Source organism: Sciurus vulgaris (genome assembly GCF_902686455.1).
Source record: "Sciurus vulgaris genome assembly, chromosome: 1".
NCBI classification, from domain to species: domain Eukaryota; kingdom Metazoa; phylum Chordata; class Mammalia; order Rodentia; family Sciuridae; genus Sciurus; species Sciurus vulgaris.
Genome location: NC_136461.1, coordinates 51,013,951 through 51,040,612, shown reverse-complemented (window position 1 = coordinate 51,040,612; position 26,662 = coordinate 51,013,951). Strand labels below are relative to the sequence as shown.

The 26,662-nt window shown below is 34.4% G+C and overlaps 1 protein-coding gene across 1 annotated transcript in view; it reads left to right on the top strand.

Moving 5' to 3' along the window:
- DOCK7 (dedicator of cytokinesis 7) overlaps window positions 1-26,662 on the top strand; it is a 225,563-nt gene that overhangs the window by 155,234 nt on the left and 43,667 nt on the right. Inside the window, 6 exon segments of the mRNA XM_079103571.1 lie at window positions 11,719-11,901; window positions 12,007-12,142; window positions 14,785-14,881; window positions 17,301-17,397; window positions 21,008-21,142; window positions 21,929-22,081. Of these exon segments, the coding sequence (XP_078959697.1) occupies window positions 11,719-11,901; window positions 12,007-12,142; window positions 14,785-14,881; window positions 17,301-17,397; window positions 21,008-21,142; window positions 21,929-22,081 (801 nt within the window).

Here is a 26,662-nt window from a genome sequence, read left to right as displayed (position 1 = left end):
ATGCCTGCATTTGCTCTTTCGTCTCCTCCTTCAATGCCTGCATTTGCTCTTTCATCTCCTCGTTTGCTTCCCTGATCATTTTAATTATGTACATTCTGAACTCCTTTTCTGTCATTTCTTCTGCCATGCTGTCTTTGGGTTTTATTGATGTAACATGTAGATTTGTTTGGGGCATTTTCTTCCCTTGTTTTCTCATATTGGTCAGGTATCAGTGGACCGCTGAGATATTGCAGATTTCCTCTATTGACTTATAATGTCCCTGAAGATTTCTAGTATATCCCCTCTTAGCCTTCAGTAGGCTGAAGTCTCAGAGGAAGTTGATAATGCGGTGCTCCACAAGGAAGCTGCCTCTCTAGGGATGGTGGCCTTCAGGTGGGGTATATTCCCTGCTAGTGGGTAGAGGTGCCTCCACTTGTTGACCAATGTTCATCCAAATTGGAACTAGGGTGCGGAATGAGGCAAGGCCTGTTTGGGCCTGTGTCTCTGGTTTTACCGTCCTTGTGGGAAAACCTCACCCGGCAGGGAAGACTCACCCGGTGGGGAGGTCTCGCTGGTCAGTTCCCCTCCTAGAGGTTCCCCTCAATCCACAACTACTGCCTCTGCTGGGCAGCCTTCCTCTGCAACGTTCCCAACGACCCACACCTACCTCCTGGGCCTGGGAGCCTCACCCTTCGCAGACGAGTCTCCTTAGGCTGCCTCTCCTCAGAGAATCTGCCCGCAGTCCTGGAACCTTCGCTTTGCCCCTCAGCTTGTCTCTGTGCGGCTCTTCCACCAAGAAGCCGCCTAGGTCCTGGGATCCTGCTCTTCACCTAATCGCCTGGCTATGTGGCCCCTCCTCTGAGCAGCCACCTGGAGCCCCATACAGTCGCTCGGAATCCCAGCGACCCGCCGCACCCCTCTTCCTCCAGGCAGCTGCCCGGTGTTCCGATGTGGTCGCTAGGAGTCCAAGCAACTCACTGCGCACCTCCTCCTCCAGGCAGCCGCCCAGAGCTGTGGTGCGGCCGCTCCAAGACCAAGCAACCCGCTGTGCTTCTCCTCCTCCTCCAGGCAGCCCCCTAGCGTTCAGGAGCGGTCACCATGAGTCCAAGCAACTCATCGCATGCCTCCTCCTCTGGTCAGCTGCCCGTAGCCCTGGTGCATCACTCGCAGTCCAAGTGAACTGCCGTGCTCCTCCTCCTCCTCCGGGAAGCCCCCCCAGGTGTTTAGGAGCGGTCGCTCTGAGTCCAAACAGCTCACCGCGCAGCTCCTCCTCTGGGCAGCTGCCCAGAGCTCCGGTGGGTTGCTCCGAGTCCAAGCATTGTGCTGAGCGGCTTCCTCTCCAATGCCCTCAGTTGTCCGAGTTCACTGCTCCAGCTGCGGGGAGGGGTGTCTCGTTGGGCAACTCTACTTCACAAAGTTCCCTGCGTCCTGGGATTACCGCCCCATCCAGGACGCCTCCCCAACAGGAGAGACTCACCCGGTGGCTTTGAGTTGGTCCCAAGTCTCTCAATATCTCCTCTTCTTGAATCCTGAGTCCTGGAGCAACATGAAATGCAGCCACCCTCTAGTCCGCCATCTTGAAACCGCCTTGAACACTTCTTATATTGTGTTTTTAATACTCATCCATGTTATAAATTATAGCTGTAATTCACTGATATTAATTTCTGTACAGTGTTTCATTTTCTGACTATAGATCATGAAGTTTATCTATTCCATGATAAATAGGTGATTTGGGGTTATTACTAGTAGCAATCCTATAGATTTTTTTTTATAAATATCCTTTATGCCTATATATACACATTATTTAGGGTATTCTCTAGGACTGGAATTAGGTTTTTTTTTTTTATTTGTTTCAATTAGTTATACATGACAGCAGAATGCATTTCTACTCATTGGACACAAGTAGAGCATTCCTTTTCATTTCTCCCATTATGCATGATACAGAGTCACATCATTTGTTCAATCATACACGTACATAGGATAATAATGTCTGTCTCATTCCACCATCTTTCCCTAGGACTGGAATTTTTTGATTGATAGATCAATTAGACATATCTTCATCTACACCAGATTATACCCAACTGTTTTCCAAAGATTTTGTTTCAATTTATACTCACATCTATAGTGTAAGAGTCCCATTCTTTTACATATTCATCAGCTCTTAGAATTGTCATACTTTTGATTTTTGCCAATATGGTAATTTATACTTGTATCTCATTTTAGCTTTCCTCTCCTCAGTGGTTTATAGGACATACACTTTTGCATGTATATGTTGGTCTTTTAGATTTTCTCTTTTGAGATATGTAGAGGTTTTTTTGCCCACTTTCCATTGAGTTGTCTGCCCTTTTTTAGGAATTTGTAGGAGTGTATGTACATGTTCTGAATCAAGTCTATTTTCATTTATAAGTGGTTCAAATTGTTATTCTCCATGGCTTGTGTTTTCATACTCTGAATTATGAATTCGGTGGTTAGAAATGTCTATTTTTTAAATTCTTAAAATTTGCCAAAGTATTTTCTGTCCCTTATTTACAAAATTTGGTGACTAAGGCTGTGGCTAGTGCACTTATCTAGTATGTGTAAGGCCCTGGGTTTAATCCCTAGTATCACATTAAAACAAAAAAAAAGGGGGAGGGGAGTTTTCCCCCTTTTTGGTACCAGTTATTCAACTCAGGGCACTTGACCACTGAGTTACATCCTCAGCCCCATTTTGTATTTTATTTATAGATAGGGTCTCCCTGAGTTGCTTAGCACCTCGATGTTGCTAAGGCTGGCTTTGAACTCTCAATCTCCTATCTCAGCCTCTTGAGCCACTGGGATTACAAGGCATGTGCCACCACACCTGGCTTAAATGTTTTTGTTTTTCCTTTTACGTATGATTGTAAAATCTACCTGAAATTGACTTTTTAATATATAATTTGAGAAGTCCAGGTTCACATACATATTTATTTTGCATATTATACCAAATACTCTCACACCATTTATTAAGAGTATTTTCCCATTCACCTCTGTGGGGGAGGGAGGAGTATTTTCCTTATTTCTCTGAAGTACTGCCTCTACGTAGTCTATAATATAGAAGACTCCTTAAACATTAAAAAAAATTTATTCTTTCCTGGTTTTTGATCCTGTTTTTCTGCACAAATTTGAAAATCAGCTTGTAAAAGTTCCACTGAATTAGGACAAACAAAACCCAATGAATTTGTTGGGATTTTTGGTTAATATTATATTGACTTATGGATCAATTTTGGAGAAAATGGATATTTTTACACATCACATCTCCTAATTTTGAATATGGTAGTTTCCCTAGGTTCCATTTAATATCTGTTAATACATAAACTGTGATTTCCATCAGAGATTTAACTTGTCTTTTATAGATTTATATTGGTCCTTGATCTTCTTTTAATGTTATCTTTTTAAAAATATGTCATCTTTTTTAAAAAAATTAATTTTCTAACTTTCGCTTTTGTGTGGAAATAATACTGATTTTTATACAGTGATTTCTGTTTCCGTCAGACCTGCTAAACTACTAATACATTAATAAAAATTTTTCTACACATACAATCATATTATCTATGAATAATGGCAATTTAGTTTCTTCCTTTCAGAGTTTTTCATAATTCATTGTATTGACTAGGACATCCAGTACAATGTTGAATAGGAATTGTAGTAATTGGGATCCTTAAGGAGAAAGCTTTTAATATTGTATTCTTAAATATATATTCTGTAAGTATATATTTTTTAATATACCCTCTATTGTTTTATGGAAATGCCCCTCTGTTCCTAGTTCATAAAGAGTTTATTTATTTATTTATTTTTTGCTTCATTCTTTACAGTGCTGGGGATCAAAGCAGGGCCTCAGTAGAATAAGGCAGATGCTCTATCACTGAGGTGTAGCTGTAACCCAGAGCTTTATTTTTTAATCTTCAATAGTCATTGTTACAAAAACTCTTATTTTACCTATTGACATGCTTATATTATTTTGTATTTAATCTTTTAATGTGGTCTGTTTAAGTTGACTTTCTATTGTTAAGCCAACCTTGAAATCCAGAATTATATCCAACTTTTTCATGGTTGTAAATTGATATATTTGACTTGCTGATCTTTTATTTAGTATTTATATATTTATGTTCATAAGTAAGATTGTCTATAACTTTTCTTTCTCATAATGTTCATTTAAGATTTGGGACTCAAAGTTAAGTTAACCAATTAAAATGAGCAAGAGAATTTCCTCTTTTACTGTGTTCTCTGCAAGTACTTGTTTAAGGTTAGAATTATTTCTTCCTGAAATATTTGGAGAACTTGTGGGTGCAACCATCTGTGCCTGGAGTTTTTTGGTTTTTTGAAAGTTCTTAAATTACTGATTTAATTTCTTCCATGACTGCAAGACTGTTCAAGTTTCGATCTCCTTATACTAGTTTTTGTAAATTTTATTCTAGTGGAAAGTTATTCAAATTTCTTAGCATATAAAGTGTTCTAAATATCTTTAATGTCCATATCATCTGTAGTAGATGTAAATGTTTTCATTTTTGTGACTTTTCATACCTTTTCTTATCTTAATCATCTCTTCAGAAATTTGGAATATATCTTTAGTTTTTTAAAGTACCAATTTGGGGATATTCTTGATCCTCTCTTTTGAATTGTTTGTTATGTTTTAAAATTTCTAGTCATCCCCAAATTTTCTTTGTCCTTTTGTTTCTGATTTTGGTCTAATTGGAAGCTCAGAGAGGACTTAACTATAATTTTAATTAGTTATATTTTAGGCAACTGGTTTTATGTCTAATACATGATCAATTTTTAAAAATATCTCATATATCAAAATGGATGAATGTTCTTTAATTTTTAGTCACAGTGTTCTGTGTATATCTATTACTTCCCATTTTAATCTTCTTGACCTTTTTTGAGTTTTGTCTGCTTATTCTAATATCTTGTTAAAATTTCAGTTTAGTCATTTCTCCGTTTTGTTCCATCAGATTTTTTGTGTGTGGCATGATTATGATGTATTCGACAACTTTAATTTATCATATATTTTAAATGAATTTTACCTTTTTTAAACATATATAATTTTTTTTAAGAAGTGTAACTGATCTTGGTTTCTTTCACCTAGTGTTTATACATGGCATGACTTTTTCTAAAATCCTTATACTTTCAATACATATATAGCATATTTTAAATGTGTCTTTTATAAATAGTATGTAGTTAGATTTTGTCTGTATCTTAAAAAATCTGACCTGGTAATCATTCCCTTTCACTAATGTTTTTGGTTTTGTTTTTGGTTTTGGTACCGGGGATTGAACTCTTGACCATTGAGCCATATCCCCAAGCCCTATTTTGTATTTTATTTAGAGATAAGGTCTCCCTGAGTTGCTTAGTGCCTCACTTTTGCTGAGGCTGGCTTTGAACTCGAGATCCTCCTGTGTCAGCCTCCCAAGCTGCTGGGATTATAGGCGTGCACCACCACCACCATGCCTGGCTCACTAAAGATTTTAATCATTACATTTAGTATAATTAAATTTAATGTACTTAGCTTTTTTTTTAATAACTTTATATTATTTTACCCAATATGGGTTTTTGTTTTTTTTTTTCATTTACTGACTGAATTTTTTTCCTTCATTTTTCTCCCCATTCCATCTGCTTCTTCCTACTAGGTTTTTAACATATTTTTTTAATTGTCAATGGATCTTTTATTTTACTTATTTTTATGTGATGCTGAGTATCGAACTCAGGGCCTCACACATGCCAGGCAAACCCTCTTCCACTGAGCCACAACTCCAACCCCCTACTAGTTTGAAAGTTATACAGTCTTGTTTATCTTCTTCTGTGATTACATTATAAATCATGGTATTCTCTTAAATTATCAAATATAATGTTAATCATATCTTTATATTCCCATTAGTTAAAAGAAGGATCTGAGAACAGGTTGAGTTTACTTACATCTCTCCCATTTAGAACAATTTTCATGCATTTTTATTTATAAATCTCATTATACTTCTCAAGGAATTATTATTATTAAAATTATCAATATCACTATGGCTATGTAGAACCAGATTTGCATGTGTGTTCACCATGTTTTTTGCTCTTTATTCTTTTATGAATTCCTGATCTTCTATGTGAGATAATTTTTCCTCATTGTGAAATATGCCCTTTAGAATTTTCTATGCTATGGTTTTGCCTATGGTGAACTCTCTCAGGGTTTATTAGAGATATGATTTTATTTGACTTCTGTTTTTTAGGTTTAAAAAAAAATAGAATCTGAGTATCCTGGTTTCTTTATGCAAGCTAAGAACATTGCTCCATCTTCTCATTTCCACTGCTGCTGTTGATAAATCAGCAGTGACTTGACTTGCTTCCTTGAAGATATTGTTTCTTTATTTCCTTGAAGATATGTTTTTTCTGTTGCTTCTTTATGATACTCTTCTAAGAATGGTTTCTGTGGTTTCACTCTGTTAAGTCCAGTATTTAAATTCTTATATTAATCCTGCTTTGTACTTTGAGTTTATTTTCTTACATCTGATTCAATGTATTTCTTCAGTTCTATAAAATTTTCAGCTATTAACTCTCTAAATTTAATGTCCTCTTCTTCATATTGTCTTTTCTCTTTTTGTATTCCAGTTTTGTGCTAATCCTTTTCATCATATCCTTTGTCTTTCACTTCTGTAAATTCCATCTTTTTGGTTGATCTATCTTCTAGTTAATTCTCTCATTTACTGTACCTGATACATTAAACCAAAACATTGAGGTCTTAATTTGGTTATTGTATAAATTTTTCTCGGTTTTCTAAGTTCTGTTTGTTTCTTCTCCCCGCCCCAAAAATCTTTTTATACTTTCAAGTTTACTTATTTTTAGTAAGATGGGTTGTTTGATTTATCTTGTTCAGCATTATCCAAAACAGAAGTCCTGCCTTTTTTTTTTTTTTTTTTTTTTTTTTTTTTGTAGTTTTGCCACCTTTATATATTTTCTCTATTGGTCCATTTTCTGTTAGAATGAAACATGTGAAGCTGAGTAATTTTAAAAGGAAAGAGGTTTACTTAGCTCACAGTTTTGGAGGCTGAAAGTCCAAGATCAGCAGCTCTTATCAACTTCAGCTCTAGTGAAGACCATCTTGTCTGAGGTACCACATGGTGCATGTCATCATGGCAGAGGTCTTTGGAGAGGGAGAGAACAAATGGTGTGACAGGAAGTTGGAGGGAGACCAGGAAGGGATCAGTAATGACTTCCCTCTAGTCTCCATCTCTTAAAGTTCCTTCCAGTTCTTCCTGTTGCCACACTGAAGACCACATTTCTAACACATGAACCTTTGAGGTAATGTGTTTGGCAGTATATCAAAACAATATTTTTTCAGACTTTACATGCTTTTTATCTTTTGTTTTTATTAAAAATCATAAATTTACATAGGGCAATGTTGTTTGATTCATTCTGTTATTTTTTCCCTTCCCCCCAACCCCTCCCACCCCTCTCTTCCCTCTATACAGTCCTTCCTTCCTCCATTCTTACCACCCTCCTTATCCCTAACCCTAAACCTAACCCTAACCCTAACGCTAACCCCTCCTACCCCCCATTATATGTCCTTATCCGCTTACCAGCGAGATCATTCGTCCTTTAGTTTTTGAGATTGGCTTATCTCACTTAGCATGATTTTCTCCAATTTCATCCATTTGCCTGCAAATGCCATAATTTTATCATTCTTCATGGTGGAGTAATATTCCATTGTATATATATGCCACAGTTTCTTTATCCATTCATCAACTGAAGGGCATCTAGGTTGGTTCTGCAATCTGGCTATGGCGAATTGAGCAGCTTTGAACATTGATGTGGCTGTTTCTCTGTAGTATGCTGATTTTAAGTCCTTTGGGTATAGGCCAAGGAGTGGGATAGCTGGGTCAAATGGTGGTTCCATTCCAAGCTTTCTTGAGGAATCTCCATACTGCTTTCCAGAGTGGCTGCACTAATTTGCAACCCCACCAGCAATGTATGAGTGTACCTTTTTTCCCACATCCTCTCCAACACCTATTGTTGCTTGTGTTCTTGATAATCGCCATTCTAATTGGGGTGAGATGAAATCTTAGGGTGGTTTTGATTTGCATTTCTCTTATTACTAGAGATGTTGAACATTTTTTCATATATCTGTTGATTGCTTATACATCTTCTGCGAAGTGTCTCTTCATTTCCTTAGCCCATTTGTTGATTGGATTATTTGTATTCTTGGTGTAGAGTTTTTTGAGTTCTTTATAGATTCTGGAAATTAGCGCTCTATCTGAAGTATGATTGGCAAAGATATTCTCCCACTCTGTAGGCTCTCTCTTCACATTACTGATAGTTTCCTTTGCTGAGAGAAAGCTTTTTAGTTTGAATCTATCCCAGTTTTTGATTCTTGCTTTTATTTCTTGTGCTATGGGAGTCCTGTTAAGGAAGTCTGATCCTAAGCCAACAAGTTGAAGGTTTGGACCTACTTTTTCTTCTATAAGATGCGGGGTCTCTGGTCTGATTCCAAGGTCCTTGATCCATTTTGAGTTGAGTTTTGTGCAGGGTGAGAGATAGGGGTTTAATTTCATTCTGTTGCATATGGTTTTCCAGTTTTCCCAGCACCATTTGTTGAAGAGGCTATCTTTTCTCCATTGCATATTTTTGGCACCTTTGTCTAGTATGAGAAAATGGTATTTATTTGGGTTTGTGTCCGTGTCCTCTATTCTGTACCATTGATCTACCTTTCTATTTTGGTACCAATATCATGCCATTTTTGTTACTATTGCTTTGTAACAGAGTTGAAAATCTGGTGTTGCGATACCCCCTGCTTCGCTCTTTCTACTGAGGATTGCTTTAGCTATTCTGGGTTTCTTATTCTTCCAGATGAATTTCCTAATTGCTTGCTCTGTTTCTGATCAATGCTCATAAATCCAATGCATTTTTATACATAAGTGATGAATCTTCAGAAAGAGAAATTAGGAAAACTACCCCATTCACAATAGCATTGAAAAAAATAAAATACTTGGGAATCAATCTCACAAAAGAAGTGAAAGACCTCTACAATGAGAACTACACAACACTAAAGAAAGAAATTAAAGAAAACCTTAGAAGACGGAAAGATCTCCCATGTTCTTGGATAGGCAGAATTAATATTGTCAAAATGGCCATACTACCAAAAGTGCTATACAGATTCAATGCAATTCCAATTAAAATCCCAATCATGTACCTTACAGAAATAGAGCTTTTTATCTTTTTATGACTGTATACTATGAATAATTCTGACTTTTCATCACTATATAAGAGGCATTCATGTTGATATGTATCACTGCAGTCTGTAATACTAATCTATTATATTAAAGTATTATACATTATATATTCTATCTCAAAGGAAGTTTGTCTTTTTGGCTATTACAAACAAAGATATCATAAATATTCTTGTACATCACTCTGTAGAAGGGTTTGACTGGGGTGTATATCAAGGAGTGGAATCTAAGTGTATTCCTTCTAAATATTTGAAGTTTTTGCCTTTTGCATTTAAGTTTCTTCTTTATCTGAAAATTTTTTTTGATAGAATGATGCAAGGTCAGAATTCACTTTTTTCCTCCCACTAGGGAAATCAGTTATCTCAATATTATTATTAACCAGTTCATTCTTTCACTTCTGATCTACAGTGTTAGCTTTGTCATAGATCATATTTTCAGACATGCATAGGACATTCTTTTTATTCTCTATTATTTTTCTGTCCACGTGCCAAAATCACTGTCCTTATCATTCTCATATGCATATTTTCAGACATGCATAGGACATTCTTTTTATTCTCTATTATTTTTCTGTCCACGTGCCAAAATCACTGTCCTTATCATTCTCATTTTTAGTAGCATTGTTATCTAGTAGAGCAAATTTATCTCCCTTACCTGCTACCTGGTTATTTTTCCAGAGTGACTTGCATATTCTTGGCCTTTTGCTTTTCCTGTCTAATTTTAGAAATCAGTTTATCAAATATCCTGACTGGGATTTTGATAAGAATTGCATTGATCCTATGGAAGATTTAGGGGAAAACTGACATTCTTACAATGCTTTTTTTTTTTTTTTTCATGTTTCTTTGACTTCCTTCCAAATGCATCACCATGTCATTGGCAATTTACATATGGTATAAGAAATGTCAATGTATGCCTATTTGTAAAGTTCAGAATAATTTTTCAGTTGCATTTCTAAATAATAGGTACTTGAAAATTCAGTGTATTTTTGCATACCTGCAAGTTCATTTATAAAAAGTATCTACTTTTAAAACAAATGAATATTTTTCTTATGAGAAAGATCGTAGATTTGGGAGTGAGATTCAGAGTTAATTGTACCTGGATCAGAGGCAGCATAACATAGTGGATAAGTTGATTTATGTGGGTGAATTCACTTGTATGTGCTTGAGTACATGAGAAGGAGCAAACATAATGAATAAGAGCTTGGACTCTGGAGCCATATTTTCTGCATTTCAATACTAGTCTCACTGTTGATTACAAAACACTTCTAATGGCTCAATTTTCTTGCTGTAAGATGGGATAATAATATTTATCTCTGATTAGTAGCAAGGGATAAATAAGTTAGTATGTATAAAGTATTTAGTTTATTACCTAAGGCCAGAGACAGCATTATGAAAGTGTTAGCTGCTACCATTTTTATCATCCAGGATAGGGGGAAGATCGGAAGGCAGTTGAAATCATGACCAAAACATTTAAGTATGTTCAGCTTTCTTGGGTCTTTCCCCTCAAAGTCCCTTCCACTGATTTCCCATTATTATTTAGTATATTTATCAACCAAATATTAGAACATGATATAAAGATGAGAAACATAGATTTTGGAATCTGGTTAACTAAAATCTCACCTTTTTGTGGTATGTGATTTAGAACAAATTAGTTAACCACTAGCGTTCAGTTTTCTTACCTGTAAACCAGAAATGAGAAGTTATTATCAGCTCATAACATTATTGTAAGATATATAAGAAAAAGTGATAGCACATTGTCTAGCAAATTCCAATTTTTATCATTATTTTCATTGTCATTCTATATTATTATCTGTAAAATTGATACAACTTATTTGTTAATATAATTGAAGAAATAACGTATGTGGAATGCTTATTATGACAACTAGAACAGAGTATATGTGCAGTTAATGATACTGTAAAAATGTTCTTATGTTTAGTTTTTCATTTATATTTCACTTGCCATATACTACTTCAAATTAAACATTAAAAATAGTATTTCAACCTTATCTGCCATAAATAAAAGTAGGATTAACTTTGGTATGCCATAAGACTTTTCCCTTTTATTTCAGTAGTCCTTGATAGCAGTGGTTCTCTAACCCTCATGAACATGATTTCGTTATGACTTTCTATTCTTAACACCTCTTGCTTACTCTGAGTCAGTTGCTTTTTTCTTTCATTTTCATCATATCTGATAATCCATGATGTTCTTTTAGTTTTTAATAATCAACCTTTTTTCTTTATGTCTTCTGTTACAACGTTTTAAAAATTTCCTGCTGACAGCCCTGCCAGTGATTAAAACAAACTTTTAATGCCAGGAAAAGTTCATGAAACTTCTTCAGTCTTTAAAGTTCTGTATGACTGTTCTATGTGAAAGTTATCTAAATCAAATGGATCTTTTAAAATACCTTGTTTTTAAGCGATTTGTTTTACTATTTTTAGAAGAAAACAACTGACAATCAAAAAAAAAGAAAAACAAGAAATGGTTATTGATCAATCAATCTCATTCTACTCTTTATTTTCAGAGTGGCAGGCAACATACTACCTTTTCTGCAGAATCAAGTCGGAGCCTTTTGATCTGTCTACTTTGGGTTCTCAAGAATGCAGATGAAACAGTTCTACAAAAGTGGTTTACAGACCTCTCAGTCCTGCAACTAAACCGGCTATTAGATCTGCTTTATCTCTGTGTATCTTGTTTTGAGTACAAAGTAAGTGGTCATTATACGATTGCAAAAAACAAGAAAGGAAAAATAATGTGGAAAGAAACAAGGAAATCTCCTTAATGCCTCTTCTTTTCAATGTTTAAATCTTAGGGGAAAAAAGTGTTTGAAAGAATGAATAGTTTGACCTTTAAGAAATCGAAAGATATGAGAGCAAAACTTGAAGAAGCTATTCTTGGTAGTATAGGTGCAAGGCAAGAAATGGTGCGCCGAAGCCGAGGACAGCTCGGTATGTACCCAGTATCTTCTCCTTCTGGTGAGGGTTATTTTCATTTCTTTTAATTAAATATTATAATTATCTTGTTTCAAGTCACCAATGACAATCTTATACTTTCTTAAAGATCATTTAAAATGTAATTGTGAATTAACTTGAGTAAATATTTTTCTGTAGGAATGCAAGTTAGAATCCTGATTTAAGGAGGGTAAACATAATTTCCAGTTTGCTGTGGCTAGCCTCAGTTTATGCCTGTTTTCTTTGCGTGATTATTGATATATTGCTTACCACTCACTCCTTTTTGAAATTGACTCTTTAAGCAGTTTTAAGGTTCACAGTAAAATTGAGCATAAGTCACAGAGATTTCCCATATACCCTCTGCCCAGACACACGCATAGCTTCCCCCATTATCAGCACCCCCGCCTGAGTGGCACAGTTGCTACAGTTAGTGAATCTACGTTGACACATCATCACCCAGAATCTATAATTTACATTAGTGTTCATTCTATGTAGCATCCTTTTTTACTTTTAAAAAGTGTTCTAGTTTGCCCAGTGCATTAATATACCCTATAGTGAAGGTAAAAATATTGCCCATCAGGAAGAAAAAACAGTTTAGTAGCACTTGGGGTCTATTTCTAATCCCAGGTCTGCTACCTATTAGCCATATAACCTTGGCCATGTCACTTAATCTTCCCATCTTCCTTTTCTTCATCTACTTGTGATCGTTTTGAGAATATAGAAGGTAGTGTAACTAACTGATCTTACCACTTTTGTAGTGATCATGTATGTGTAAACATTTTGTAAATTCTAAAGTGATATACAAATAATATTATTGCTAAGAGTTCCTTAATATCAGGGGCATGGCCTAGTTGTCTGAGTACATAACACATGCCAGCATCACAACATGTATTTGTATACATAAAACATCAATACTTATTTAAATGAATATCTTATAATTGTAGTTTCCAGAAAGGATACTAGAATAGTGATAATTTATTTAAGTAGCTTTTGTATGCTGTGTTTGAGATTTAATAATGACTAAGACACCATTTGCCTGTGAAGATATTAATAGAGCACCATATTTTCACTTGAGTTGTATGTAATTTACAGTGGACCTTTGAATCTTCTTTTAACTTATTATTCTGTATAACAATCTATAAGTGTATGAATATTTACATTTACTTAGGTCACTTAACTATTAGAAAAACACGATGAATAGTTTTATATATATATATATTGTATATATATATATATATATATATCTTTTAGTTTAAGAAAGTAAAACTCAATAAATAACTTGCCTAAGATTATAAACTAAGCAACATAAGCAGAATCCTTTGGCTTCCAATTTAGTGGTCTTTGTTTATACCACAACTCTTTTAAGGTATATTTTTTCAGAGAATGGAATTGTTTACTATTATCATATTAACTATTAAGTATATCTGTTGTATTTTTTTAACCTGTAGACCTTAGTACAACTTCTATTATTTGAATGTAACAATTAAAGTTCTTTTTGTCTTAGAAAAATACAACCTTTATTATTCTTTTTTATCTTTGGACATTAAAACTGTCACCTAATAATATACATTCAGCTAAGGAAGTGAAATAATTTCATGGGGAAAAAAGAAAGTGATCGAAATGTAAATAGATTACATGCATTTATTTTTCTAGCTATCTAATATAAGCATGTGTTTTGTTTTCTTTCACAAAATTTTTCAAAGATAGAGATTTTTAAATAAAAGAGGGAAAGAAGGAAAGAAAGAAAGGGGAAAGAAAATAGGATAAATGCATAGACTTTTTTATCATTTGGCAAACAGTAGTTGTTTCTTTTTATTTTTTTAATTTCAGTTTGAACTCAGAATTTTCACTTTTATTATTTGTTCATCTTCCGAACCAATTTAAAGTACCTTTTTCAAAAAGAATCATTAGTGTTCCAGTTGAAATTTTGAAATCAAATGGATTCCCTTGTTTAAATGTATGTTGTATATTCCTCCGCAATTCACAATGCCTTCTCCACTTCTGATGGATTTTTATGAATAATTTGTGCTGTTTCTTTAAAAAGCCCATAACATTTAGTCATCCTTCAAATCTAAAAATCTCTCAAGAGAACCCCCACTTCCTCTTTTCCTGCCTTATGTAGACCAAAGGAAGTAATTAAAATTTCTTTATATTTTCTTTATTTATTGAACAGAAACTTATTGAACTCTCAATATGTGCCAGACGCTTAATTAACATGAGCATAAAATACTGGACAAAATAAATATCATTTCTGTTCTTAAGTAGCTTGTGTTGTTGTAGTCACATGTGCTACAGAAAGGAACAAAGCAAATTAAGAGAAAGGAGGTGTTGGAGAGTAGGGGGAGACTTTTCTGAAGAAGTGATGAATGATTAGTGAAAATTCTGGGAAAAGCAATCAGGTAAAAGGAACAACAGCTGTTACTCAGGTCCTAAAACAGGAGTACATGAGACTGTACATGCTAATAGAGAATAGGAAAGAGGGCAGGATAACTAATGAGGCAAGCAAGGGAGGGTGGTAGGAAATAAGGTCATATGCTCGGAAGAAAAGCATTGTTAGAACCTTATGTGTTTACAAATATACATACATGTGATTCAACTAAAATAACATTTTTAAATTAGTTTTGAAATTTATTTGTCAGAGAGAAGTCCATCTGGAAGTGCCTTTGGAAGTCAAGAAAATCTGAGATGGAGAAAGGATATGACTCACTGGCGTCAAAACACAGAAAAGCTTGACAAGTAATACAACTTTTTAATTTATATTTCTTATGTGCTTGTTGAATTTCAAATGGAAGAGGAAAATGATTACTTTTAGTTTTATGTTTATTAGGCATTCAAATCTCAAAAGATAAAATATCTAATTTTAAAATTTTAGATTAAAAGATATTTTGCAAAATGTATGATATATTTCAAAACCCATTTCCCCCAACAAATCCATGTGGAAAATGAAGTCAGCAACTATTTTTTGAACACATAATTTTATGTGTCACACTAAAATTTTCAAGTACTGCAAAGAATTAGAAGATGAATATGTGCCCTCTTGGAGCTTAGAATAAAATTAAAGAAAGACAAAATAAGGCAGATCTTTTGTTTCTATCATGAAAGCAAACTAGTTACATTGATTCTACTGCTGAAAGCAAGTACAAATGTACTTACACCATACTACCCTTCTTACCGCCCAGAGGACTGTGGTGAGACTTGCCTGGCTTGAAGTCTGTCACGGAGGGACTAAAATTTTTCACTTGAGAATTTGTAATTGCTAGTTAGCTCTCAAATCACTTGAACTGACCCAAAAAATAAGGTAACCTACTCATCCAAGTTCCTAGGAATCTCCCAATTTTAGCACTGAACTTCCAAGGCAAACCAGGAGGGTGGTCACCCTGGTAACTGTTTTTAGCCCAAACCTCAGAAGATCCTTACAAATAAACTTTCAGAAGTATTTTCTCACAGACAGTAAAATCATAAAACACAGGGAAAAAAGGCCCTGTGAAAGCCACCAGAAAGAGAAATAGCAGTATCAGTATCATATATATGAGAGTTTGGAATGATCAGAGACTAAATGTAATATATATATGTTAGAACTCTTCAGCTTTGAGTGTGTACTTCCCTCACATTCTCTGTTTGCCAAGTCCATTTCTCTAGTTGCTTTTCCGTGTGGGTTGTTTTCAGAAGTCACAAGCATCCAGACTTTATTAGTGTGTTGCTTTTATTCATTTGTGTAACTTGTTCTCTCAGCTTCTCTTGTGGTTTGAGGAAGACTTTTTGGATGTTTTCTTGATTGTTTTTGTTTTAACTGTCTTGTTATTATTATGTTTCTTTATACAATTTCACTGCCAATTTTTAGTGTCAACTTTAAATATTTTGTTTTGTAATTTAATTCTGATAACAGTTGTATTTTATTTTTGTGTTTTAGTCTCATGCCTGCTGAATGTGCACTTTGCCACTGAATTCTACCCTCCCATCCCATATTCTTCAAATTGTAAAATATTAAATTCATGAAACATTTTCTTTCGTGGTTTAGTGGTGGTAATAAAAACACAGATTTTACAGACCTAAGAACTTCAAAAAGTTAACCTTTAATATGTCCTTTTACTTTTGTTTTATGTGTTGTTTACCTACTTTAATACATAGTTTCTACCTATTGCTACTAAAAAATGTCAGCTTTACCCATAAATTATTTTTTTAATTTTCACTAAGTGATACTTATATAAATGATAGTATTCAACTAAACCACCTATTGCATCAAATGACTTTCTTTTTCTTTATTTTATTTTCCCACTTTATTGAATAATAATTGAAAATATACATACTTACATTGTTTTGAAATGTGTGCAGTTGTGAAATGATTGCCACAGTCAAACTAATTAACTTGTCTATCACCTCACATATATTTTTTCAGTTTTGTTTCTAATGTATGATATTCTCATTTCACTGAAAAGTTACCTTATAAGCATATTTGTGTAAAAAATTGGGAGGGCCAGGCATGGTGGCACATACCTATAATCCCAGTGGCTCAGGAGGCAGAAGCAGGAGGATCAAGAGTTCAAAGTCAGCCTTAGTAACAGCGAGGTGCTAATCAACTCAGTGAGACCATGTCTCTAGATAAAATACAAAAAAGGGCTGGGGATATGGCTCAGTGTTTGAGTGCCCCCGAGTTCAATCCCCAACACACACACACACACACACACACACACACACACACACACACACAAAACACTTGAGAAAACATAAGTACTTTTATCCTGAATAAATACATTGAAAATTTTGGGAATGCTAAGATGAATACTTAACATTTGCTACTTTACATGAAGCATTCCTAAATACAAATCCACGTAGCACCACCTAGTGTCAGTGTACTGATATTCATAATAAAATAACATGTTTACTGCATGTTTGAAAGCTAAAACAAAAATGTTTACACTTTTGTGTCATTATGTTTCTGAAGTAGGGTAAGAGAATGTGTATTGGCATGGTCAACAAATCATAGGATAAAACAAAAACATTTTTAATTTTTAAAATACTGCCTTTTTAAATAACATTTTTATCCAGGCAAATATTAAAAATGGTTTCAAGATTTTGACTTTTATGCATCCTCAAGTCTTTTAGGATTATGACTTCTGGAAAGATAAATGTAATTTCTTGCACTATTTTGTATTAGGTCAAGAGCAGAGATTGAACATGAAGCACTAATTGATGGAAACCTGGCTACTGAAGCAAACCTAATCATTTTAGATACATTAGAGATTGTTGTCCAGGTAAGAACACAAAGAAGAGGAATTTAAAGTATAGACTTGGTAAATTAATCTGGGAGGAAAGTAGTTATTGAGTTGTATAACTTCATTTAAATATCAGTAATTTCTAATGATTTAGCTCTAAGCAGTCTGATTCTCTAATTATAAATTATATCTCTTCTCACAGCCACAGTGTCAATGTTTAATATTTGAGGATGATTATCTCTTTTTCTTTCCCCTTCAAAGCTTAACCTTGCATTTCTAAATGACCACTGAGTACTTATAGTTGATTGGTTGTCCTTATATACTCTTTTAGTCAGCTCTTCCACTGCTGTGACTAAAAGATCCAATCAGAACAATTTTAAAGGAGGAGAAGTTTATTTGAGGGCTCACTGTTTCAGAGATCTTAGTCCATAGGTGTCTGGCTCCATTCCTTGGGGATCATAGAAAGGCAGAATATCATGTGGCAGAGAGAAGCAGCTCACATAAGATCAGGAAGCAAAGAGAGAGAGAGAGATTGTATATATATAGTTGTATATACAACTATATATCCCAAAGCCACACCCCCAGTTTCCACCTCCTCCAGCCATACCCTACCACTTCTATTACTATCAGGAGATTAATTCACTGGTTAGGTTAAGACTCTCACAACCCAATCATTTCTCCTCTAAACCTTCTTGCATTGTCTCACAGGGGGACTTTTGGTGGGGACACCTCAGATCCAAACCATAACATTCCTTCCCTGGTCCCAGAAGCTCACATTCAACTGATAGTGCAAATACATTTAGTCCCCTATAGTCCAAACAGTTTTGGGATTGCTTATAGTTCAAGTCCAAAGTCTTCTCTGAGGCTCAAGGCAATCTTGCATTGTGAGCTCCTGTAAAATGTAAAGCAATTTACATTATTAAAATAATGTAATATAAAATATAAAATGGTACAGAGTAAACATTTCCATTCACAAAATTAGGGGCATAGAAAGAAGGGATAAGACCAAAGCAAGACCAAAATCCATCTGGGCAAATAAGTCCTGTAGCTCCACATCTGTCATCTGGGGCAAATGGCATCATGATGTTCTCTCAAAAGGGCTTGCATAGGTCCAACTCTGTGACTTTGCTAGTTGCAGCACAAGTATCCTTTCTGTTGGCTTATCTCTGCTCATTTCCTGAAACTTTCATAAGAGGATGTCTCATATTACTGGCATTTCTTAATGTTAGCGATCTCCACTGCAGCTTGTGCTTCCTCCTCACATTTCCACACTTTGACTTCTCAGTGGGTACCCACAGGGACTCAGACTCTGCTGCACTTTGCCTGGCCTCCCAAGCCTTCCTTTGAAATATTGGTGGAATCCTCCATGACCCACTAACTCCAACATCCTGTTTTCCTGCAGAACCAGTACCAAGGTCTGCCACCATCTCAAGCTGTAGCCAAGCCTCTAGGGACTCTGGATGCAGCAGCCTCTGAGTGCCTGGGGGGCTGAGCATGTTGAAAAAACTTCCTAGGCCCCCTTGTGCATGGAGGATGCCCCCACTGTTCTCTTCTTAAGAGAATTTTCACCTTTACTCCCTTGAGCATTAATTGAGTGTGGTCTTGCCAGCTCCTGAGATGCCCTCAAGCCATCTTTCTTATTGTCTCTAAGCAAAGTCTTTAGTATTTCAGTAGTGGTGGTAATGTCTTGAACAACTACAACTTCCTTACCTCTAGTTTTACTCCAGCCTTTCAAGTTCACTTTTTTTCAAATCTTTGTGCTCTGCTTTCTGCTCCTGATTATCACAATAAATTTGACTAAAAGCCACCAGCAATATCCATACCACCACCTGAATGCTCTGCTGCCTAGACATTTCTTCTACCAGATAAGAAGTTAATCACTTCTAAATTCAGCCTCAGAGAAAATCTCTGAATATGGGCAAAATGAAGACAGCTTCTCAGCCCTGAAGATAACATGAATGGCCTCTACTCCAAATTCTAATAGAGTTGTCCTCTGAATGTTCTTGAGCCCTGTCTTCATTGTCCCTGCTCCTATTGCCATTCTGGTCTTTGGAGCTCCATCAGAATCAACCAGTAAGCTCTGCTTACAACAACCTAAAGCATTTCCAGCTTGCATTGTTAAATATTTCAAAATTCCTGCCACCAATTCCAAAAAGCTCAAAAAGTTTCTGAACCACGTGGTCAAGTTAGTCACAGCAACAACCCTACTTCTTAGTATCAATTTCTGTTTTAATCAGCTTTTTTGCTGCTGTGACTAAAGGAGAAAAAAGTTTCTTTGGGGCTCACAGTTTCAGAGGTCTAATCCATAGACAGTAGGCTCCATTTCTCAGGACTCAAGGTGAGGCAGAACATCAAGGTGAAGGAAAGCAGCTCATGTTATGATCAGGAAGCAGAGAGAGACTCTACTTGCCAGATACAAATATATACCCCAAAGCCTTGTCCCAATTCCCACCTCCTCCAGCTACACCCTACCACCTCAATTACCACTCAGTTAATCCCTATCTGGGGATTAAATCACTGATTGAATAAAGATTCTCACAAACTAATCATTCCTTGTCTCACATGAGCTTTTAGGGGGCACCTCACTTTCAAACCACTACACAGTACACTATCTTAAACTTGCATGCATAGCCATACTTATATATCGGAGAGTTCTAGGGTTTTAATTGACAACAGAATCTCCCCCTGCCCCTTCCCCTCAACCTTTCCCTCTCACTCTCCCCTGAAGATTGAACCTAGGGCCACTTTACCACTGAGCTACAACCATCCCTTATTATTTTGGGACAGGTCTCACTAAGTTGCATGGAGCCTTTCTAAGTTGCTGAGGCTGTCCTCCAACTTGTGATCCTTCTGCCTGATCCTCACATGTGCCTCTGCACCACACTAGGCTTTTTATACGTTTATAATATTTGATTCTATTAGTAGCTTTCTAGACAGTATTATCCCTCTAGTGTCAGTAGTGACAATTGACATTTATTTAATTTTTACTTTGTCAGTCACTGTTCAAGCACTTTACGAATATTAACTCATTTGATTCTTATGAAAAAATCATTCAAGCCAGGCATGGTGGCACTTGCCTGTAATCCCAGTGGCTTGGGAGGCTAAGGCAGAAAGATTTCAAGTTCAAAGCCAGCCTCAGCAATTTAGTGAGGCCCTAAGAAACTCAGTGAGACCCTGTCTCTAAACAAAGTATAAAAAATGGGCTGAGGGTATGGCTTAGTGGTTAAGCACCCCTGGGTTCAATCCCCAGTACCAAAAGAAAAAGATAAAGGAAGAAAGAATAGCTATTGGCGTTCAACCAACCTTCTCTGCCATGGGTACCACTCTAGGTTTTCAACCTTACTGTAGTTGTTTTCTACATAAACCTCAAGTCAGTCCAGATTTATTTACAGATTTCCCAGAACATACTTTATGGTTTCTTACTATTATATATGTGCTCCTCTTTTTTTCCTTCTTATTTAAATTTTGTCCATTTTTTTCCCATTTTCTTCTTATATTATCCAAATCCCATTCAACTTCTTCTTGAAGTCCTCCTACCTTTTCTTATTTTCTTATCTTATAAAAAATTGTTTCTTATACACATTTTACCTCCCTGACCAAATTGCAAGTACATCTCCATTCTGTTTATTTATTTATTTTTAAATTGCAGACAGTTTCTGTAACAGAGTCCAAAGAGAGCATTCTTGGTGGGGTGCTAAAAGTGCTGCTGCATAGCATGGCCTGCAACCAAAGTGCTGTTTATCTGCAACACTGTTTTGCTACACAGAGAGCCCTTGTGTCAAAGGTAGGTTATTTCGTACCTATAATCTTACCTGACTTTGCTTTATTAATGTTGTCCAAGATCACGTTTTTTTCTCTTTTATTTGGATCACTATTAACCAATTTTTAATATAAAAGATAGTAATTCTGATGTGAAAAATAGCCTGAAATTAATAGTTAATCTCAAATGTGGAACTTTTCTTATTTTCTCTTCACCATGTTCTCTTTTCAACTCAATTTATCAGGAATATAATGTATAAGCAATCAATCCAGTGTAATTAATTTATCCTAGGATGAATAGAAAAGTATTTATTTGTTCAACTGCTTCAAATATTTCTTTCCTATGCTGGTTTTCCCATAAAAATATTGTACATTCTTAAAATTTGAAGGTAACTATTTGATCTTTGTCATCCTAGAAGATGAAATACAGTACTATTGATGAATTCTAGCCAGTGAAAATATTTTTATATTATAAAAATGAAAAATATAGAATTATTATATGGTGGTTATTGTATTGTGTTTTGCACATTATCTGATCAAAGCCTTATAACAATCCCACGTAGATATTGTTATTAAGCCTACTTTATGGATGAGAAAACTTGTCTAAGGTCACCTGACTAGTAACCTTGGTAAGTAGCATTTGAACCCCATCTGTCTGACTGTGGTCCACACTGTTAACCTTTAGTTAATATTGTACTTTAACCATCCATTTAGCTTCTGTGCTGATCTTCCAGATGTCCAATTCAGGCTTATATTAATATATCTCTGGAATTTTTACTGTGTAAATTCAGTGTTGATGTTGTTTTTATAGTTCCCAGAACTCTTATTTGAAGAAGAGACAGAACAGTGTGCTGACTTGTGCCTCCGTCTTCTCCGACACTGTAGCAGTAGTATCAGTACCATCCGATCACACGCTAGTGCCTCACTTTACCTACTCATGAGACAAAACTTTGAGATTGGGAATGTAAGTATTTTCCCATAAAAGTTCTCTGGCATCATAATGAAATATAACTTTAATAGATAGCTATTAAATAGTTTTTTGAAAGAGCATGGCGCTTTTGTGCATTTTGGGTTTATCTTAGATTGTCTTGATATTTCTCATTCTATGAACTTCTTACACAAGTCCAAATCCCCAATTTTATTTCCTATACCATATATAGATAGAGATATAAATATATAAATACACATACATATATATGACAATATAGACTTAGAATATAAACGTATACTTAGCAATTTTAAATTTTAATTATCACCCAATAAAAAAGAAAGTAATAAAGAAAATTAAAGGCTTAAATATCTTGGCTTGATATCTTATGATTGCATTTCACAGCTTTTAAAAAATTCTTTTTTTTTCATTTACGTTTTTATTAGACATTATACTCATTCAGTTTTCCTTTTCCTTTTTTTTTTTTTTTTTTTTGTACCAGAATTGAAACCAAGGGTGCTTAAACACTGAGCCATATCTCCAGCCCTTTTTTTTTTTTTTTTTTTTTTTTTTTTTTCGACTTTTATTTTGATACAGGGTCTTGCTAAGTTGCTTAGAGCCTCTTCTAGGTTGCCAAGGCTGGCTTTGAATCTGTGACCCTTCTGCCTCAGCTTCCCTAGCTGCTGGGGTTATAGGCATGTGGTACTGTGCCTAGCGTATTTTCCTAACTTTTTGAGTCACATATTTAATTCATTTATTTGTATTTACATAAATATTTAAGGCCATGAATTTTCCTTTAATTACTACTTCCTTGGTGTCTCCTTGGTATGTCTAATATGTAGTAATATTGTAATTTCAATTCGTATCAGTTTATATTTTCTTTTTAAGCCAAAGAGTCAATGACTCTTTTTATTTCAAAGTTTTGGTATTCATTTTTAGTTTTATTAAATTATAATTAAACAATGTATATACCATTTAGCCTTTTATGTACTATGGATTTGTATATTTGTGTCCAAATCTGAAATCAATTTTTATAAATTTCTCGTAAGCACTTAAAAGAAGAGGCATTTCTATATTCAGACTTGATTTAAATTTATACCAAGCAAATATATTCTATTGGTTATTTTTTTGTGTGTGTGTTTCTATATCCTTGTTTATCTTTTGGTCTATTTCATTGACTGATAGAAGTTAATTAAAACCTATACAAATGTTTATCTTTTTCTTCTTTAGCTCTTTCTTTGGGGTATTAATATTCATAACTATTATGTCTTCTTTTGAATTAGTTCCCTTTGAATTAAGAACACTCTTGGTTGCATTTAAAACTCTTGGTGTAAATTCCACATCGTATGGCATTATATCTTGACCTCTGCTTTCTTTTTAATTTGAACTTGCTTCAGTTACCTTTGCCTGTTCTTTTTACTTTATTTTGTGTGCCTGTCATATATACCCTACAACAGAGTTTTGCTTTATGATGATCTGATCTCTAATTTGAATTAAACTTTTTCTTGTTTTTGTATTAGATATGTCCTAAAATTGTGTTGCATTATTTTGCAATGTCTTCTTCCCCTGCCCATCTCCCCCTTAAAAATCTTGTTTTGGTTATTCTCATCTTACACTATATGATAATTTCACCTTATTTTTTGGGTGTAGTGTTTATCACATTTAGCAAAATTTATATTTTTCTCTGAAAACAGGCCTCTGTTTCTTTAACCTCACACATTCTCAATTGTATTGTCACATAGAGATTAAAAATCAGTTCTTGTGGGGATTAAAAAAAGAAATACCCTATCTATTACAATGGTTTGTGAACTTCCAAAGTTCAACATTCTTTAGTATTTGTTTCTCTCATTGTTTTTAATGGGTATCACATAAGTGTACAGAATTGGTATTATGGAATCTAATACTCTCATTCCATAGGCATATAATAAATCTTTTGTGTTCTTTTTCCTGTTTTAAAAAAAATGATCTTACAGAACTGTAGAGATTAGTTGGCTGTATTGGAGGACTTTTAATAAATTTCATAATAAATATCAAAGTCATGTGACAAGAGGTTAGCATCCATTTGCTTCATTGTGGATATTACTTATACTTAATTCTCAATGCTCTGGTATATGACTTGGGCTTTGAAATTTGTTTTTCAAACTTTATGATTTACACGATAAGTCTTAAAAGGTAATTCATCCCATCATTAATTATGTGAACTTCTGAGAAGAAACAAATATTAACAATAGCTGAATGAATATCTAGCAACTACTTAAACTGAAACCTATTTTCATATATCAAACAAAAGACAAGTGCAGTAAAATATTTATATATTTTATATACATATATTCATGTGTGTATATATATAAATATATATAAATAAATAAAATATAATTTATAAATATATATAAATAAATATATATATAAATATATATATATTTGGTACTGGGATTGAACCTAGGCATTCTTTACCACTGAGCTACACCCTGACCTCTTTTACATTTTTTTAATTTTGAGAGACTCACCTTGAATATGTGATCCTCCTGCTGTAGCCTTCCCAGTCATGGGAATTACAGGCATGTGCTACTACATCTGATCATTGAAATAGTTTTTAAGAAACTGAATTTTTACTTTGCTGAACAAATAGCGGTTTTGAATTATTTTAATATGATTATATTGGTCTTTTTTATATTTACATAAATCGTCAATTTGATATATTACTACTTAGACCAAAAAAAATGACATGAAAATTTAAAAAACAAGCAAGCTAGAAAATCAATTTAAATTTAGTTTTTAGTTTTTAATGTAAAATTCTTACTCAATTATTCATACTTTTGCATTGAATAAAAAAAAGGTCTGTATTCTTTTCGTATACAAATATACAAAGAGTACATAAATGGATATACACCATATCTCTGGTATCAGAATTTAATAGGAGGGAGGAATGACTAGAAAAAAAATATAAAAAGGTTTCTTAGGGAGACAGTAATGAGAAAAAAGCTAAGAAACACTGTTTAAGACAGTAGCTATTAACTCACTTTTTCTTTCCTCCCCTCTGTCATTCTTCCTACCTCAACATTTCAATAAACTATCTGTCTTACTCTTTATATATGTATTGAGTATGCATATATGTTGTCAGCTTCAAATTATATTGATTTCTATCTATTGCAGATATGAGAACATTCTCCTTTTCATCGTCTTTCCTCCCTCCCAATTTTCTCTTAATTGTAACACTTCAATCTTAGTTCTTAGTCCTGTAAAATGAAGTTTTGCAGGGCTGTTTTGTTTTTAATCATCTCTTACTTGACTAAATATTGTCCTTAAGGAAGTCTTAGGAATAATATTTCCCAAGTTCCTGGTTGTTTGAAGTTGTCTATACTTATAGGACAGTAAGAGTGGTTATGAAATTTTTGCCTCAGACTTTGAATAATAAAAAGCATGAGAAAAGTTAGCAAATCATATTAAAGAATATTTAATAGAGGAAAAAGGATACTAATTTTTCCCCCAGCTGCTCAAGTGAATCTTTCTTTCTATATAAAATTAAATGATTTTTCTAGAATGTGTCTTGGGATTGGCTGATTTTTGTTGAATTTTTCAGGCACATGATGTATACTTTCATAAAACGTTATTTTTTTTCAGAAAACATTCTTGAATATAAAATTCCATATTTATTTTGTTCCAGTTTGTTTGTTTGGTTGGGTTTCCTTGCTGGGTGCCAGTTATACATGTGTTGGATGTTTTTTGCTTTAGATTTTACCTATCATATTTTCTTCTTTTTTGACAGTTTTAAAATTTCATCTTCGTTTATATTTTTTTCAAGTAAAATTTTTCTTGTGCTAGCTCACGTTTACTCTCCTATTTTACGTTTTTTTTTATTCTTACCATCCTTCCTTGAGTTCTCATAATTTTCTCATTTTTCTTCCTAAAAGGTAATATCTTTATAAATTTGTATAATATAAGGCAGAATATTTCATTAGAATTTTCATCTCTTTGATGACAATACTTTTCTATTAAGTAAAAAGTAAAGTCATTGGGAGGGGTGGGGGGGAAATAACAGAATGAATCAAACAACATTACCCTATGTAAATTTATGATTACGCAAAGTGTATACCTTTACTCCATGTACAGAGAAACAACATGTATCCCATTTGTTTACAATTAAAAAAAAAAGAGAAGTAAAGTCATGCTTTTTTTTGGTACCAGGAATTGAACTCAGGGGCACTTAACCACTGAGCCACATCCCCAGCCCTTTTTTGTATTTTATTTAGAGACAGGGTCTCACTGAGTTGCTTAGGACCTCTCTAAGTTGCTGAGGCTGACTTTGAACTTGAGATCTCCTGCCTCAGCCTTCCAAGCTGCTGGGATTACAGGTATACGCCACTGCGCCCAGCAAGTCATGCATTTTTTAACAATGTTTTGGTCAATGACAGACTAGCTATACAATGGTGGTCCTGTAATATTATATCACCATATTATAGCCAACTTGGTGTGTATTAAGTATACTCTGTGATTCACACAATGACAGAAACACCTAAGGGCACATTTCTGATATCCTTGTTGTTAATGGATACATGTTTATATTCTTTATCTGGTGAGTTTTGCTCATCTTTTTTACCATTTTATTAATCAACAGAA